This window comes from Oncorhynchus nerka, linkage group LG20, assembly GCF_034236695.1.
Source record: "Oncorhynchus nerka isolate Pitt River linkage group LG20, Oner_Uvic_2.0, whole genome shotgun sequence".
Lineage (NCBI taxonomy): Eukaryota > Metazoa > Chordata > Actinopteri > Salmoniformes > Salmonidae > Oncorhynchus > Oncorhynchus nerka.
Window position 1 is genome coordinate 20610367 of NC_088415.1, and position 19774 is coordinate 20630140.

Below are 19774 nucleotides of genomic sequence, written 5' to 3' on the forward strand. Positions count from 1 at the left end.
TCTTTCATTCTATTAGTCATGTTTTCCTATCAGCTGCCAAATATCAGTCACATCAACAGTTTGTCAGGGAAGGATGAGCAGAGATAGAACGTCTCCTGTTAAGATCTGGTATCTGTTTCTCCAGTAGCGAGAGGGAAGGGATCCATGTCATTAGCCCAGCTGATTATGTGCTTGTGGGAGTGAAGATGTGAAGAAGCTCCCAACAGTTTTCTCTCATAAATGGCTCTCCATATCTGGCAGTGAAAAGGGGAACTATTATAAGAAATGATGTGTTCCACCCCAGTATCATAGAGCCTGGAGAAATAAAAGACACAATGGCGTGTTAAACAGAATATTCAAATGGAAATGAGCTGCTTAGCTAAATCTAGCCGTTATACCACCAAAAATATTTATCATGTATCATGTCATTTTTGCTGGTTTGCTTGACCTGCAAGCCAAATGTAAAAGATGAATATATGAATGACTGTATGAAAGGGTTTGTTAAGTCACGTATTCTCTCTCTCATTAGGAATGGACTCAAACTCATCGCAGGAGCTCCTTATTCCAAATGATGTAAGCAGTAAATTAAACAATATTACATTTTACATTTCAGTTATTTTATCATACCTCCTTCGGGTTAAGTCTACTCCGGAGGTGAATTGAATTACCAATTAAATTCTAGGATTGGAATTTGAATTGGAAAAATACTAATAGAAAATAACTGCCATCTCCTAAATTTACTTAATGAAATGAAATTTACTACCAACCTGAATGCTTTTAACCAGAACGATCTACCGAAGGCTTAATACCAAACAACACACCAAACAGCAGCAGAAGTCTACTGCAGGCTTAATACCAAACACACCAAACAGCAGCAGAAGTCTACTGCAGGCTTAATACCAAACACACCAAACAGCAGCAGAAGTCTACTCCAGGCTTAATACCAAACACACCAAACAGCAGCAGAAGTCTACTGCAGGCTTAATACCAAACAACACACCAAACAGCAGCAGAAGTCTACTGCAGGCTTAATACCAAACACACCAAACAGCAGCAGAAGTCTACTGCAGGCTTAATACCAAACAACACACCAAACAGCAGCAGAAGTCTACTGCAGGCTTAATACCAAACAACACACCAAACAGCAGCAGAAGTCTACTGCAGGCTTAATACCAAACACACCAAACAGCAGCAGAAGTCTACTGTAGGCTTAATACCAAACAACACACCAAACAGCAGCAGAAGTCTACTGCAGGCTTAGTACCAAACAACACACCAAACAGCAGCAGAAGTCTACTGCAGGCTTAATACCAAACACACCAAACAGCAGCAGAAGTCTACTGCAGGCTTAATACCAAACACACCAAACAGCAGCAGAAGTCTACTGCAGGCTTGATACCAAACACACCAAACAGCAGCAGAAGCCTACTGCAGGCTTAATAGCAAACAACACACCAAACAGCAGCAGAAGTCTACTGCAGGCTTAATACCAAACACACCAAACAGCAGCAGAAGTCTACTCCAGGCTTAATACCAAACACACCAAACAGCAGCAGAAGTCTACTGCAGGCTTAATACCAAACAACACACCAAACAGCAGCAGAAGTCTACTGCAGGCTTAATACCAAACAACAAACCAAACTGCAGAAGAAGTCTACTGCAGGCATAATACCAAACAACACACCAAACAGCAGCAGAAGTCTACTGCAGGCTTAATACCAAACAACAGCAGATGTCTACTGCAGGCATAATACCAAACAACACACCAAACAGCAGCAGAAGTCTACTGCAGGCTTAATACCAAACAACAGCAGAAGTCTACTGCAGGCTTAATACCAAACAACACACCAAACAGCAGCAGAAGTCTACTGCAGGCTTAATACCAAACACACCAAACAGCAGCAGAAGTCTACTGCAGGCTTAATACCAAACAACACACCAAACAGCAGCAGAAGTCTACTGCAGGCGTAATACCAAACACACCAAACAGCAGCAGAAGTCTACTGCAGGCTTAATACCAAACACACCAAACAGCAGCAGAAGTCTACTGCAGGCTTAATACCAAACACACCAAACAGCAGCAGAAGTCTACTGCAGGCTTAATACCAAACACACCAAACAGCAGCAGAAGCGGGAATATCATATCACACATGTAAACAACTCCGATGCTTGAAGGTTCAAGGCGTGCGAGAGACTGTGGTCTTGGGTAACATCAAAGGTGGGAAGGGGAGACATCTTGGCAACATACAAATTATCCAAGTCATTCTAACCCCAGAGTAACCCAAGGTCGTGGGCATTTTGAGAAGATATGGATCCGTTGGTGTTATTGTCTGGGTTCCAGCTGCAGTGTCTCGGAGTGACTCCCATGAGTACCCAGTTAATCCTCTCTTGTTCCCTGACCTACTTACACACTCTCTCTCTGCTGTCAAAACAGACAATAAAAAACAGCTAGAGATCCTCCCACTCTCACTCAAACACATCATGTGATGCCTCTCCAATCACAGAGCAAGAGACGGAGATGCTGGAAAACAGTGGGAAAGGCACTACCCAGATTTGTCCTCTGTGATGATCTAGCACTGACTGGCATAGGCTGTCCAACTGTGTGAATTGATCAGACTTCATGTACTCTACAATCTTGAACTGAATCGTACCATGACAGAGTGCAATAAGCTCTCCTGTTTAAGATGACATGCCAACCAACCAGACATAACTCTTGAACAATGTCACCACTTCTCTCCAGCAAACCCTTAAGTATCAAACCTTCCAATCAGTCAGTGGAATGGCTGGTGTGGTGCATGACAGGGACAGCTGAGTCTAAGCTCCAGCCATTGTTCCAGAGAGGACTTATAGCCATGGATGAGCCCTCTCTCTCTGTCTCTCTGTGTCTCTGGCTCTCTCAGGCATAGCAGAAACCAAAGACCGCAGACCAGTGGAGGATTTAGGATCCATTCTCAGAGGTCCAGTGGGAGATTTAGGCTTGGTGCATCTCAATATTCTAAAACGGTTTCCTCTCCTCATCTGCTTTCTTTTATCTTCATCTGCACTGATCTGAATACATAGAAGCGGTGAAAGCGATATGGTGTGCACACACCAGGTATTTGCTTTCCCCTGTGGTTCCCTTCCATACTAGTGCAGCTGAATAAAGAGAAAGAGAATGAGAGGAGGCTACATAGATGAGAGAGAGAGAGAGAGAGAGAGAGAGAGAGAGAGAGAGAGAGATTGAGGAAGAGCTTTAGTCAGCAGTACTTCTGCCCAGGGAAGATTTAGCCTGGAGAAAAATGGTGACTCCCCCACCACCCTATCCTTCTTCCTGTGTCCTTTCAAATGACAAATTCAGCTGGAATTCTAAGAAAATATAGGCCAGTTACAGTAGCAGCTGAGGTGAGGCATGCAGTGTTACTGTACTGTGTATGTCCTGCATAGCAAAGGTAATCACTAATGAACACAGTGGTCTATTACCTGCATGTTATTAACCTGGATCTACACTAAATCCGGAAGCCCCTAGAGCTCCTACACTACCTCTGAAAATTGCCCTGTAAACATTCAAAACAAGCCTTCTACTCAACATTGTTTTGGGATTACAATGGCCTAGACAGAAGTCTTCCTATACTTTGTCGTGGAAATTTCCTCTATTTACCAAATCATGGGAGCAAACCACACACACAAGTCAGAGTTAGTTATCAAAGTCCATCTTTAATTATATGAGCTCTATCACAATCCTGTGACTCTCAGGTAATTCAGTGTCTCTCAGTGAATTCTCTGAGAGCCACCTTACAATGCAACTGAGATCCTTAAATAGCAAAGAACACACATAGTCAGACAGCATAGACATAATAAATCGTTCAGCTTTGTCTCCTTACTCAAACCCCAGAACCATAAACCAATCCTCCATATCAACAGGCATATATCAAATTGTCATTTAGATACAACCAACTCTAAATACAACCAATCCTGGACAAGCTCACGGAGACACACTGAACTGACACACAGACATTGTTGAGTCAAGAGATATGTTTACACATGATGACACTTTGACCTCTCCCCTCTCTGCGGCCCAATGCAACTTAGTCTTGACATAGAACAGATAACTGCAACCCCGCCACAGTATTATACAAAAATACCATTCTGATGAGAAGTAACTTACACACATTTGATGAATATAAAACATCTTACATATGTTACCAACAAATTCTGAATCTTCCACGACAACTTCCAATGCAGTTCATTTTTCACAATCAATTAAGCATCAAGACAAATTGATTCAAGTTGCTCAGAACTAATGTATTGTTCTGAGGTACTGATTCTCCCTCCCAGCAGGGGGGAGTCCTTGTCATTATCTCTGATCCCAGGTCTGTGCTAGTACTGCTCATCGTCTCCCTGGGTTGCTCTTAAGCCTGGCTGGGCAGTGCCAACACCTAGCTAGCTGCTCCCTGAATAATATGATGTGCCAATAATAGCCAGGGAGACCAACCATGATGCTGTGCGAACAATGAAATGCTGCTGAGCAGGACAGTGACTTCTCAGGAAGGAATATGAATTATAGGGAGAAGGACAGGAGCAGGAGAGCAGTGTGTGTGTGTGTGCGTGTGCGTGTGGCGCAGTGGCCACTATCAGTCATCCGTTGTTAAGCTGCCAAAGCACACATACTGGAAGTACTCCATCACTGTCTAGGCCTCTCGCCGCTTATCTGACAGCATAACCTCTACCTCTGGGGACTGACACCCTGCACTCAGGCTTAGACCCTGGGCCTATACACTGATCCTTAAGCCTAGGTTTCAGAATGGTTCCAGATAAACAAACTGGTTGGAATGAAATGGAACAAGTCACATCCACTAGATTCCTAATTGATGTTCTAATTGATGAAAAGTTATCCTGGAAAGATCACATTAAATTTGTCTGCAGCAAAGTGATTAAATCTGTTGGTATCATCAGAAAGATTAGTGGTTTGGTTTATGAGGCTTGCTTAACTCTTTACTATAGCTTAATTTACCCATATCTCATTTGCTATAATATTGTCTGGGCCATTACATATGCCTCCTACCTACATATGCCATCTCCTTGCGTTAGGAGGTAGGTGCAGGAGAGCATGGATGTCTGAGAAGCGTACTTTAATTGGCAAGTCCACCAACACAGGTATGGCACAATCAAAAAAAGTAAAACGCCCTTGACAACAGAGAACCCGTACAAACGCACGGAGGAACAAACAAAGCTCAGACAATAACACACTCTTATTAAATCCGTGAAAACAAGAAATAGGGCATAACCTCACCGAGCTACATCAATAAAAGAATAAAAGAATAATCCCGCACAAACCTCTTCTAAGTAGCCACCCTTTGCCTTGACGACATCTTTGCACACGCTTGGCATTCTCTCAACCAGCTTCACCTGGAATGCTTTTCCAACACACTTGAAGGAGTTGCCACATATGCTGAGCACTTGTTGCCTGCTTTTCCTTCCCTCTGCGGCCCAACTCATCCCAAACCATCTCAATTGGGTTGAGTTCGGGTGATTGTGGAGGCCAGGTCATCTGATGCAGCACTCCATCACTCACCTTCTTAGTCAAATAGCCCTTACCCAGCCTGGAGGTGTATTGGGTCATTGTCTTGTTGAAAAACAAATGATAGTCCCACTAAGTGCAAACCAGATGGGATCTCAAATTTGGACTCAAGGACAGATTTCCACCGGTCTATTGTCCATTGCTCGTGTTCTTTGGCCCAAGCAAGTCTCTTCTTCTTATTGGTGTCCTTTAGTAATGGTTTCTTTGCAGAAATTCGACCATGAAGGCCTGATACACGCAGTTGATGTTGAGATGTGTCTGTTTCTTGAACTCTGTGAAGCATTTATTTGGGCTGCAATTTCTGAGGCTGGTAACTCTAATGAACTTATCCTCTGCAGCAGAGGTAACTCTGGGTCTTCCTTTCCTGTGGTGGTCCTCATGAGAGCCAGTTTCATCATAGCGCTTGATGGATTTTGCAACTGCACTTGAAGAAACGTTCAAAGTTCTTGACATTTTCCAGATTGACTGACCTTCATGTCTTAAAAGTAATGATGGACTGTCGTTTCTCTTTGTTTATTTGAGCTGTTCTTGCCGTAATATGGATTTGGTCTTTTAGACAATTATTTATTTAAATTGAACCTTTATTTAACTAGGCAAGTCAGTTAAGAACAAATTCGTATTTACAATGACTGCCTACACCGACCAAACCCAGATGACGCTGGGCCAATTGTGCGCTACCCTATGGGACTCCCAATCACGGCCGGTAGTGATGCCTCTAGCACTGAAATGCAGTGCCTTATACCGCTGCACCACTCAGGATAAGGCTATCTTCTGTATACCACCCCTAACTTGTCACAACACAAATTATTGTTTCAAACGCATTAAGAAGGAAAGAAATTCCACAAATTAACTTTTAACAAGGCACACCTTTTAATTTAAATGCCTTCCAGGTGACGTCAAGGCAGAGGGTGGCTACTTTGAGGAATCTCAAATATAAAATATATTTAGATTTTTTTTGGTTACTACATGATTTCATATGTGATATTTCATAGTTGTAATGTCTTCACTATTATTCTATAATGTAGAAAATAGTCGAAATAAAGAAAAACCCTGGAATGATTAGATGTGCCCAAACTTTTGACAAGTACTGTATATTGTAAATAGTTTTACAAGCCCTTGGGCTTCCAACCACACCTGCGCACCTTTTTTAAAACTTTTCTTTATCTGTATTGTTGTTTATCATTTATTTTCTTAGGTGCAAAAATGTTTAACCTAAACCTAGCATTATCCACTGGCCTTGGTCCTGCTGAGAATGTATTGTTCTCCAACAGAGCAATGCTCCAAGACAACGGAAACCAATAAAAAAAAATCAGCTAAGACCCCGAATAAACTGATGTCAGCATCATTGAAACTAATGTCAGCATCTTATAAACTAATGTCAGCATCTTATAAACGAATGTCAGCATCTTATAAACTAATGTCAGCATATTATAAACTATTGTCAGCATATTATAAACTAATGTCAGCATCTTATAAACTAATGTCAGTATCATTGAAACTAATGTCAGCATCTTATAAACTAATGTCAGCATCTTATAAACTAATGTCAGCATCTTATAAACTAATGTCAGTATCATTGAAACTAATGTCAGCATCTTATAAACTAATGTCAGCATCTTATAAACGAATGTCAGCATCTTATAAACTAATGTCAGCATCTTATAAACTAATGTCAGTATTTTATAATCTAATGTCAGATAAAAAGAGACAAACCAGTTGGGTGTTATGTTTTGAATTATTTTCCCATTAGGTTTTCTATTAGCCGAGAGATGCCTCTATTCTGGGTCGTGTTCGGGAAGTGATTTGTTTGCGAAGTCGCCACGGCGATGGAAATCAATAACCTTTTAGCCATTCAGATTAATGAGAGGCAAATGTGCCCCCCTCTCTCTCCTGTCTGTTTTATTGGGGCATGGAGCACTGCAATTAAGGAAGAGGTTGGAAAAACTGTGTGTTTGACATGCATGATAGATGACGGGGCCATTGCAGACAAACAATGTGATCACAATGTTTAGAGAGGTGTACATTTCATACACAAACTGTAGAAAGCCAATAATAACATGTACACACATTCTCAACACAAGCTTTCACAAGTATTGCCTGCAGTTTATCATTATTAATAGTTAGCATACTCAGCATCATCAACACCACTGTCATATAGCCTACAGTAGCTTTGTTTGATGTATTGCAACATTGAGACTTTTGAAACAACTCTCGAAACAATTGCAACGTAATAAATAACTCTTAGACAATCTGAATGCAATCAAGTGCTGAGACTCTGCAGAGATATCCACTGCATATAGCTCTCCATCCATCCATCCACCCCTCCACTCTATCTATCTATCTATCTATCTCTTGCAGCTGATAGGCTCGATCATCGGCCGGCAGGGCGCTAAGATCAATGAGATCAGGCAGATGTCGGGGGCTCAGATCAAGATTGGCAGCCAGCTAGACGGGACCAGTGACCGTCACGTCACCATTACAGGCACACCAGTCAGCATCAACCTGGCCCAGTACCTCATCACCTCCTGGTAAGGCCACTGGCTGATGCGATCCAGTCTAACCAATCAGTGCCGGGGGAGGGAGAGGTGATTCTGTTTCCATAACTGTTAAGGGCAAAGGTTAAATGTGATTTTTCTGTGTTTTATATATATTTCCACGCTATGAGGATTAATAGGGTGAAAATTATGATAATGCCCTTTTAGTGTAAGAGCTGTTTGTAAAACCGCCTGAAATTTCTACCTGTTTTGATTGGGTAGAGTTTTGGCCTTATTTGTGACATCACCAGGTGCTAAATTAGTTAAGGTACCAATAAGAAAGAGAGTTCCAAACCTCTCTGCCAATAACGGCTAGTTTTCAGTTTTCCCCCTCTCCCTTCAGACCACTCTCAGACAGTCCTAGCTAAATTATTGCTTGAGAAATTGTTATTTGCTAAGAATCTACACTGAACAAAAATATAAACGCAACATGTAAAGTGTTGGTCCAATTTTTCATGAGCTGAAATAAAAGATCCCAGAAATGTTCCATAAGCTCAAAAGGCAAATTTTTCAAATTTTGTGCACAAATTTGTTTACATCCCTGTTAGTGAGCATTTCTCCTTTGCTACGATAATCCATCCACCTGACAGGTGTGGCATATCAAGAAGCTGATTAAACAGCATGATCATTACACAGGTGCACCTTGTGCATCTTAATATTAAGATGGCATCGAAGAACATGGCTGACATTTTACATTCTCCCATCCAATTGTGCTATTTTGTTCGTTTTTTTACACTTATTGTGTACATAATGTTGCTGCTACCGTCTCTTATGACCAAAAATAACTTCTGGACATCAGAACAGCGATTACTCACTGCGGACTGGAAGAAACTTTCCTTTAATGAGTCCGACGAGAAGGATATCCTGCTTTCACTGGAACAGGCCCAGATCCATGCCTTTTGTGTGAAGAAAAGACACAGGAAAATGGGCCGCAGGTCGGGCAGCCTTCTGAGAATCCGTAGGCGAGCGAGTAAATCAAATCAAATCAAATGTATTTATATAGCCCTTCGTACATCAGCTGATATCTCAAAGTGCTGTACAGAAACCCAGCCTAAAACCCCAAACAGCAAACAATGCAGGTGTAAAAGCACGGTGGCTAGGAAAAACTCCCTAGAAAGGCCAAAACCTAGGAAGAAACCTAGAGAGGAACCAGGCTATGTGGGGTGGCCAGTCCTCTTCTGGCTGTGCCGGGTAGAGATTATAACAGAACATGACCAAGATGTTCAAATGTTCATAAATGACCAGCATGGTCGAATAATAATAAGGCAGAACAGTTGAAACTGGAGCAGCAGCACAGTCAGGTGGACTGGGGACAGCAAGGAGTCATCATGTCAGGTAGTCCTGGGGCACGGTCCTAGGGCTCAGGTCCTCCGAGAGAGAGAAAGAAGAGAGAATTAGAGAGAGCATATGTGGGGTGGCCAGTCCTCTTCTGGCTGTGCCGGGTGGAGATTATAACAGAACGTGGCCAAGATGTTCAAATGTTCATAAATGACCAGCATGGTTGAATAATAGTAAGGCAGAACAGTTGAAACTGGAGCAGCAGCATGGCCAGGTGGACTGGGGACAGCAAGGAGTCATCATGTCAGGTAGTCCTGGGACATGGTCCTAGGGCCCAGGCCAGTTGAAACTGGAGCAGCAGCATGGCCAGGTGGACTGGGGACAGCAAGGAGTCATCATGTCAGGTAGTCCTGGGGCATGGTCCTAGGGCTCAGGTCCTCCGAGAGAGAGAAAGAAAGAGAGAAGGAGAGAATTAGAGAACGCACACTTAGATTCACACAGGACACCGAATAGGACAGGAGAAGTACTCCAGATATAACAAACTGACCCTAGCCCCCCGACACATAAACTACTGCAGCATAAATACTGGAGGCTGAGACAGGAGGGGTCAGGAGACACTGTGGCCCCATCCGAGGACACCCCCGGACAGGGCCAAACAGGAAGGATATAACCCCACCCACTTTGCCAAAGCACAGCCCCCACACCACTAGAGGGATATCTTCAACCACCAACTTACCATCCTGAGACAAGGCCGAGTATAGCCCACAAAGATCTCCGCCACGGCACAACCCAAGGGGGCGCCAACCCAGACAGGCTGACCACAACAGTGAATCAACCCACCCAGGTGACGCACCGCCCCAGGGATGGCATGAGAGAGCCCCAGTAAGCCAGTGACTCAGCCCCCGTAACAGGGTTAGAGGCAGAGAATCCCAGTGGAAAGAGGGGAACCGGCCAGGCAGAGACAGCAAGGAGTAAACTCCTACTGCCATCTGTTCTTCTTGCTAATGTGTAATCATTGGAATAAAATTGATGAGCTACGATTAAGATGATCCTACCAACGGGACATTAAAACTGCAACATCTTATGTTTCACCGTGACGTGACTGAATGATGATAAGGACAATATAGAGCTAGCGGGATTTTCCATGCACCATCAGTGCAGAGACGCTACCTCTGATAAAACAAGGGGTGGGGGTGTGTATCTATTTGTCAATAACAGCTGGTGCACGATGTCTAATATTAAAAAAGAAGTCTTGAGGTATTGCTTGCCTGAGGTATAGTACCTTATGATAAGCTGTAGACCGCATTATCTACCAAGAGTTCTCATCTATATTATTCGTAGCCATCTATTTACCACCACAGAACGAAGCTGGCACTAAGACCGCTCTCTACCAACTCTATAAGGCCACAAGCAAAGAAGAAAATGCTGACCCAGAAGCGGCACTCCTAGTGGCCGGGGACTTTAATGCAGGCAAACTTAAATCTGTTTGACAAAAATGTTACCTACATGTCACATGTGCAACCAGAGAAGAAGAAATCCTAGACCACCTTAACTCCACGTAACAGTCTGCAAATCTGACCATGATTCTATCCTCCTGATTCTCGCTTACAAGCAAAAACAAAAACTAAAGCAGGAAGTAGCAGTGACTCACTCAATACAGAAGGGGTCAGATGACGCGGATGATACACTACAGGACTGTTTTGCTAGCACAGACTGGAATATGTTCCGGGATTCATCCAATGGCATTGAGGAGTGCACCACGTCAGTTATAGGCTTCATCAATAAGTGCATCGACGACGTTTCAAGCAGACCACCATAGTCCCTGTGTCCAAGGAAGTGAAGATAACCTGCCTAAATGATTACCGCCGCGTGGCACTCACGTAGCCATGAAGTGCTTTGAAAGGCTGGTCATGGCTCACATCAACAGCATCCTCCCGGACACCCTAGACCCACTCCAATTCGCATACCGCCCCAACAGATCCACAGATGATGCAATCTCAATCGCACTCCACACTGCCCTTTCTTACCTGGACAAAAGGAAAACCTATGTGAGAATGCTGTTCATTGACTACAGCTCAGAATTCAACACCATAGTGCCCACGAAGTTCATCACTAAGCTAAGGACCCTGGGGCTAAACACCTCCCTCTGCAACTGGATCCTGGACTTCCTGATGGGCTGCCCCCAGGTGGTAAGTGTAGGCAACAAAATGTCTGACACGCTGATCCTTAACACTGGGGTCCTTCAAAGGTGAGTACTTTGTCCCCTCCTGGTTTCCCTGTTCGCCCACAACTGCATGTCCAAACTCGACTCCAACACCATCATTAAGTTTGCGGATGACACAACAGTGGTAGGCCTGATCACCTACAACGATGAGACAGCCTATAGGGAAGAGGTCAGAGAATTGGCAGTGTGGTGCCATGACAACAACCTCTCCCTCAGTGTGAGCAAGACAAAGGAGCTGATCGTGGACTACAGGAAAAGGTGGGCCGAAAAGACCCCCATTAACATCGATGGGGCTGTAGTGGAGCGGGTCGAGAGTTTCAAGTTCCTTGGTGTCCACATCACCAACAAACTATCATGGTCCAAACATACCAAGACAGTCATGAAGAGGGCACGACCAAACCTTTCCCCCTCAGGAGACTGAAAAGATTTGGCATGGGTCCCTAGATCCTCAAAAGGTTCTACAGCTGCACCATCGAGAGCATCCTGACCGGATATATCACGGCCTGGTATGGCAACTGCTCGGCATCTGACCGTAAGGCGCTACAGAGGGTAGTGCGAATGGCCCAGTACATCACTGGGGCCAAGCTTCCTGCCATCCAGGACCTATATAATAGGTAGTGTCATAAAACATAAAATTGTCAGAGACTCCAGTCACCCAAGTTATAGACTGTTTTCTCTGCTACTGCATGGTAAGCGGTACCGGAGTGCCAAGTCTATGACCAAAAGGCTCCTCAACAGTTTCTACCCCCAAGCCATAAGACTGTTGATCAATTCAAGAAAAATCGCCTCCAGACATATTACATTGACCACCCCCCCACTGACTCGGTACCGGTGCCGTTATTCTTGTTATTCTTATTGTGTTACTTTTTATTTTAGTCTAATTGGTAAATCTTTTTTTAACTCTTCTTGAACTGCACCGTTGGTTAAGGGCTTCTAAGTAAGCATTTCACGGTTGTATTCATTTGATTTGAATCAAAGGCCACTCTAAAATGTGCAGTTTTGTCACACAACACAATTCCACAGATGTCTCAAGTTTTGAGGGAGCATGCAATTGCCATGCTGACTGCAGGAATGTCTACCAGAGTTGTTGCCAGAGAATTTAGTGTTAATTTCTCTACCATAAGCCACCTCCAAAATTTGGCAGTATGTCCAACCAGCTGACCACGTGTATGGTGTCATGGGCAAGTGGTTTGCTTTTCTCAAAGTTGTGAACATAGTGGCCGATGGTGGTGGTGGAGTTATGATATCAGCAGGCATAAGCTACGGACAATTAACGCAATTGCATTTTATTGAATTTGGATGCACAGAGATACCGTGACGTGATCCTGACGCCCCCTGTCTTGCCGTTCATCCACTGCCATCACCTCATGTTTCAGCATGATAATGCATTGCCCAATGTCACAAGGATCTGTACACAATTCCTGGAAGCTGAAAATGTCCCAGTTCTTCCATGGCCCACATACTCACCAGACATATCACCCATTGAGCATGTGTGGGATGCTCTGGAATGTTGTATATGACAGCGTGTTCCAGTTCCCGCCAATATCCAGCAACTTTGCACAACCATTGAAGAGGAGTGGGAGAACATTTAACAGGCCACAATCAACAGCGTGATCAACTCTATGCATATAGAGGATATTTTGCACTGCTGAGGCAAATGGTGGTCACACCAGATACTGACTGGTTTTCTGATCCACGCCCCTACCTTTTATTTAAGGTATCTGTGACCAACAGTTGCATACTCTATCTGTATTCCCAGTCATGAGAAATCCGTAGATTAGGGCTTAATTCGTTTATTTAAATTGTCTTATTTCCTTATATGAACTGTAACTCAGTGAAATCATTGAAATTGTTGCATTGTTGCATGCAGTATTTTTGGGGTTGTTTTTTCACCATTTTAATTGAAAAAAATAACAGTACTTCATTGTTGCCCAGAAATCATTTGATATTTAGATAAAAACGGCTGCATTGGACCTTTAAATAACATGGTGATATGCGGTAATGATGCCGTTGTTCTCTTGTTCTGGTAATAATCCCTTAGAGAATTCATAGATCTGTATTGTATTGCAATGTATTGCATTGTACTGTATTCTATTCTATTGTATTGAAAGCCACTCGTCCTCTACTCTTCTCTCTCCATAGTTTAGAGACAGCTAAATCCACGGCCCAGGCAGTGTCCATGGCCTCCCCCAACATGGCTGACCTCAACATGGCCTTCACCCAGCCCGTCTCCCCGGCCTCCTCCCCCCACTCCGCCTCCACCCTGGCAGCCATGAGTGCCCTCTCCCCAACCCCCGTCATGGGCCACCCCTACGGCGTTCTGCCCTTTTCCGGCCTGCTAGGGGTCAAGTCTGTCCCCTTCCTGACTCTCTCTAGCCCCACGCCCCAGGTCGCTGTCACCGCAGCCCCCTCCCACACCACCCTGGCAGCCTACACTACCAAAATCTCCTCAGCCAACTGCATCAAGAAACCAGACAGACAGAAGTTCGCACCTTACTGATGCTACATGGTACAGCAGCCTAGCCTCAGCCTTCTTCTGGAGGCTGAAATGAAGGACAGCTTTCTATAATGGCTCCATCTCCAGTTACACCCTATTCCCTACATAGTGCACTATATGGTGAATAGGGTGCCATGTCAGATGTTCATTCACTCACGCCATATCTGCTGCCAGAGATGGTCTTGACTTGACTTTATAATTCACCACATGGAAGAGAGGATAACTATCATAAGGTATACTATACATTACATATATAGATGATTTGTGAGTTCCCCATACAATAATGGACTGCTTTCACCTCCACTTCATTCTACTGTTATTTATCACTAATAAAGGGGACAGTCCTAACTTGGGAAATGCACTAACTTGGATTTTCATGCACTGATGTGATGGTACGTTTTTGCCTCTCAAGTTAGGAATAGGCCCAAAAGTATTTATCCTTCAGTAAGTTTGTAAGTTATACTCTGATGCGGATGGATGCACACTGTATGATGCTTTTATACAATGTCTATGTTTGCTTCTTGAAGTTTTTAAGAAAATCTGTAAATGCTTGGGAGGAAAAAGATAAGTGTTTTCTGCTATAGGAATCTAGTGTTGAGTGTTATGTTTGTTATGTTTGAAATGTGCAACTTGTTTTATTTATGTAAATTGATTTGTTTATTAAACTTTTTTTTCTTCTTGAAATGGCTGCAGGTTTGAGTCTCCCTTTAAATTTGACCTTTGTCCATTTTAAAGGGGAAATCTGCAACTTCTTTGTCGCCTGCGGACACGAGATGAAATGCTCAATCAATGAATGAAAACACACACACTCAAAATCAAATGTAAGCCAATCAGCGCGATTCAAACATATTGCAGAATACATGAAACAACCCAAAGAGCGGTCTTTCTTTCTTTTAGAGATAATTAATCTATTTGAAACCACGTTGAAGACTGCACTTGTAAAGCCACTTTGAAAATACACATCATATTAAAAGTGACGCAACACCAGTTCTCCTCCTGCCAGCTTATTTTTTATTTTCCCCTAGCTGTCACGAGCCTGTGGGTGGCACGTCATTCCAAATGGCAGGTTTTATGAGGGATGCTCTTCACATCATAGTGCTCTTTGTCCCTGAACAATAACTTCAGTGTGAGGCAGGCAGGCTTCTCCACAACCCCACTGGAGCAGAGGGCTCCGCCTGCATTCACAAATACAGGGCACACACACAGAGTTACTATATACACACACACACTGTGTGCACACTCAGATGCTGAACTCACACACTGTGCGTACACACACACATTCTGATACTGAACACACACACGCACTCAGACACTGTGTCCACACACACAAAAACACACACACATGCTCAGATCCTACACACACCCACATCAACTGACGCTCAGAGACGAGGGTAAGAGAGAGAGAGCATGGAAGATAAGGGAACATGCAGTGACAGCATCAACATGCACCACAGCATCGTCATCCCCTGGAGAAAAAGCCAGCCTTATTTCATTCCACTCTTAGAAGACCTCAGTGGGAATGACAGGAGGCCTTGACAGTGACATGTCCTTGCTGTTGCCATAGATATTCACTTACATGTGGTCTCAGAGACATGCAACAATATTACCCTTTCACCAGACTGACATCACAACAGCGGAATTTCTATGCTAAATACGCAAGGGTCATTAGAGTTTTCAAATTCTGTCTCTTTACACCTCTGATATGAAGGAGCTTTTGTTAGTGTGAGCTGAGTTGCCTACTGTAGAAAAGGATCTCTCCCTCACTCTCTCTCTCTGTCTCTCCCTCCCTCTCTCTCTCTGTCTCTCCCTCCCTCTCTCTCTCTGTCTCCCTCTCTCTCTCTGTCTCTCCCTCGCTCTCTGTCTCTCCCTCGCTCTCTCTCTGTGTCTCTTTCTCTCCTCCTCTTTACTGCCTAATGCAGCTCCCTGAAAAAAGGTCCTAAAATATCCATGCCCTCAGTAGGGGTCTCTATACCTCCCGCATCTCTCTCGCTTTCCCTCTTTCTCCCCCCCCCTCTCTCTCTCCTCACTCAAACCCTCTTTATCTTCCTCTCTCTCTATCTCCTCACTCAAACCCTCTTTATCTTCCTCTCTCTCTCTCTCGCTCTCCTCACTCAAACCCTCTTTATCTTCCTCTCTCTCTCATCCTCTTACTAAGATCTCTCACTGCACATAATTACACAAAACATGATTATATTGTGTTATTTACAGTATCTAACGTTTATCAGACACGATTCTATCTTATGTTTACATCCCAACACTCTACATCATCAACAAATATGGAAAATCTTTTCCATACAGTATACTCTGTACGTTAGCCTATAGATATGAATGAGAATGCACAGGAGCAATACTTTCCCTCAGACGCTTGTGCCACCTGCAGGAACAAGTGCACATAGCACCATTGAATTCACTGTACCTTCAGTACATAGCCTAATTCAGTTTGATCTCTGTCTCAAGCATTTGAAACAGCAATGCGAGTCCAAGTGAGAATTTCCAGGAAGATTGTAGTGGCCTTGAGCGGAAAGGCATTTGTCATTTCCCTTTCATGTTCTAGGGTCTGCTATGGACCCAGAGGCCTGACGTGAACCCTCTCATGTCTGCTATAACACACACACACACATACTTTCTTATGATGGCGCAACGCACACTGGCAGTATGGGTGGCACAGGAGGTTGGTAGCACCTTAATTGTGGAGGACGGGCTTGTGGTAATGGCTGAAGTAAAAATCAGTGGAATGGTGTCAAATGCATCAAACACATGGTTTGATACCATTCCATTTGCTCCGTTCCAGACATTATTATGAGCCGTCCTCCCCTCAGCAGCCTCCACTGATGGGTGGCTATGACCGCTGTGTAGTTGTTTTCACAAAAGCACCACCATCACAAAAATGTCATCATCGTCACAAAAGCATCAATGACAGCTTTGCCTATTTATCAGAGACCTGACAGATTCTACACTGTTCCTGCAAACACAAAGCATAGCAAACTTTAAAAGGTGAATGGAGTTGAGTAGCTAAGGACATTTCCACTAACTTCTTGCTTTATGCAGAGCACATTTTTTGCATGTCCAATAGGGGAGTTCTGACGTCGTTTTGCATAGGCTACTGGCCAGCTTGAACTTGCGACAGAGACTGCATTTTCTTGATCAACATCGGATGTACAACATTCATATACCACACCTTTACAAAGGCCTTAAATGACAGATAACGGGTTGCTGTTTCTGTTAGTCACTAGTCAATAAAAATGTTTTCAAAACTGATTATGGATAGCAGCTCTTATTAAGTTGCTGATTAAATTAAAGAATGTCATATGATGGAAACTTGTCCCCAACGACCCATTAAAGTCGTACGTATACATTGGTCTATAAGTCAGTTTTCCCCAATCTGTCCTTTGGAGACACCTAGGGTTGCACATCTTTTTACCAGCCCAGCATGAGGCATTTAACTGGTTGAATCCAGTGTGCTAGTGCTGTGACATTGATTAGAGAGGCCTTAGCTGGTACTTAATACATGTAAAGTGGCTGTCATTTTCCTTCTGTACTCATTGCATGGGAACACGCTTAATAATGTTCCACTGAAGAAGAGAAGCTGGGCGCTTCGTTGTTAAAGTCCACCTGAGCAAGTAGTTAGTCATTTCCAAATTAAACTATGTTCAGAATGATCCAGTCTACATGTTGGACTTCCAAATCAGATGCTATTTTTCACATGCCAAATACAACAGGTAGACCTTACCGTAAAAGTGTTACTTACAAGCCCTTAAAACTGCAATGTTGGTTAAGAAAATAAGAGTTAAGAAAATATTTACTAACTGAACTAAAGAAAACTATACACAATAAAAGAACAATGACAGGGCTACACTAAGTCTCAAAGAAGGTTGAGACTTGGCCAACTACTCTGTAATGTTCCAAATGTTTGCAATTTCCTCCTTAAACTTTTGAAATAAAGCCTACCTACATGTAACATAACGTTTTTTAGGAAAGGGTTTTGTAAAACATGCACCTTACATTGGATCATCTTGAAACATTTTCGGTAAAACTAACGTTCGTTAAGGTTTATATGGTCTATAAATGGCTTCTCTCTTTTCATAGTCAGTATCCTTTTTCAGCGTTATGTCCGTAATATGTGATGGATGTGATGAAAATAAATGCTGAAATGCATAACTCATACATGGCGGTACTGTTTTCTTTAAAGAATCTATTCAATCTATATTGCTGAAGTGTTACAGACATGCACGATAGAAATTTGAAGGGAATTTCCGATTGAGCCGTCATATGTAACGTTTACTGTGAATGCAGTCACCTGCAGTCACCTGCAGTCACCACAAACCCGAGAACATTGGCTTGAAATTTCAATTGCGCTATAGCACAGATCTTCCATGATACAGATCGAATCATTTTTGTCCCTAATGTACTTGATCAATACACGTATTGTATTCCCCAACCACTAAAACCCTAACCCACATATTGTGCCTTCGGTAAGTGTTCAGACCCCTTGACTTCATCCACATTTTGTTACCTTACAGCCTTATTCTAAAATTGATTAAATAAAAATTATTCCTCAGCAATCTATAAACAATACCCCATAATGACAAACATAACCAGGTTTAGAAATGTTTGCTGATTTATTAAAGATAGAAAACGGAAATATCAGAATTACATAAGTACTCAGACCCTTTACACAGTACTTTGTTGAAGCACCTTTGGCAGTGATTACAGCAGTAAGTCTTCTTGGGTATGAAGCTACAAGCTTGGCATACCTGTATTTGGGGAGCTTCTCCCATTCATCCCTGCAGATCCTCTCAAACTCTGTCGGGTTGGATGGGGAGCGTTGCTGTACAGCTATTTTCAGGTCTCTCCAGAGATGTTCGATCAGGTTCAAGTCTGGACTTTGGCTGGGCCACTCAAGGACATTCAGAGACTTGTCCTGAAGCCACTCCTGCGTTGTCTTCGCTGTGTGCTTAGGGTCGTTGGAAGTTGAACCTTCACCCCAGTCTGAGGTCCAGAGCACTCTGGAACAGGTTTTCATTAAGGATCTCTCAGTACTTTGCTCCATTAATCTTTCCCTCAAACCTGACTAGTCTCCCAGTCCCTGCCACTGAAAAACATCCTCACACCGTAAGGATGGTGCCAGGTTTCTTCCAGACATGACGCTTGGCATTCAGGACAAAAAGTTAAATCTTGGTTTCATCACACCAGAGAATCTTGTTTCTCATGGCCCGAGAGTCTTTAGGTGCCTTTTGGCAAACACCAAGCGGGCTGTCATGTGTCTTTTACTGAGGTGTGGCTTCCGTCTGGCCACTCTACCATAAAGGTATGATTGGTGGAGTGCTGCGTAGATGGTTGTCCTTCTGGAAGGATCTCCCATCGCCACAAAGGAACTCTAGAGCTCTGTCAGTGACCATCGGGTTCTTGACCGTCACCTCCCTGAACAAGGCCCTTCTCTTCCGATTGCTCAGGATGGGCAGCCAACTCAAGGAAGAGTCTTGGTGCTTCCAAACTTCTTCAATTTAAGAATGATGGAGGCCACTGTGTTCTTGGGATCTTCAATGCTGCAGAAATGTTTTGCTACCCTTCCCCAGTCCTGTGCCTCGACACAATCCTGTCTCAGAACTCTACCAACAATTCCTTCGACCTCATGGCTTGGTTTTTTCTCTGGCAAACACTGTCAACTTTGGGACCTTATATAGACAGGTGTGTGCCTTTCCAAA

General features: G+C 43.4%; 1 protein-coding gene across 3 annotated transcripts in view; it reads left to right on the top strand.

Moving 5' to 3' along the window:
• Positions 1 to 14757, top strand: part of LOC115102024 (poly(rC)-binding protein 4-like) — a 61768-nt gene extending 47011 nt beyond the window's left edge. For all 3 annotated transcript variants that reach the window (XM_029621519.2, XM_029621518.2, XM_029621520.2), the window contains exons 12-14: positions 509 to 552; positions 7895 to 8064; positions 13715 to 14757. In XM_029621519.2, coding sequence (XP_029477379.1) covers positions 509 to 552; positions 7895 to 8064; positions 13715 to 14072 — 572 coding nt within the window. In that variant the 3' untranslated portion in view covers positions 14073 to 14757. The remainder of the gene's footprint in view (positions 1 to 508; positions 553 to 7894; positions 8065 to 13714) is intronic.
• The last annotated feature ends 5017 nt before the right edge of the window (positions 14758 to 19774 follow it).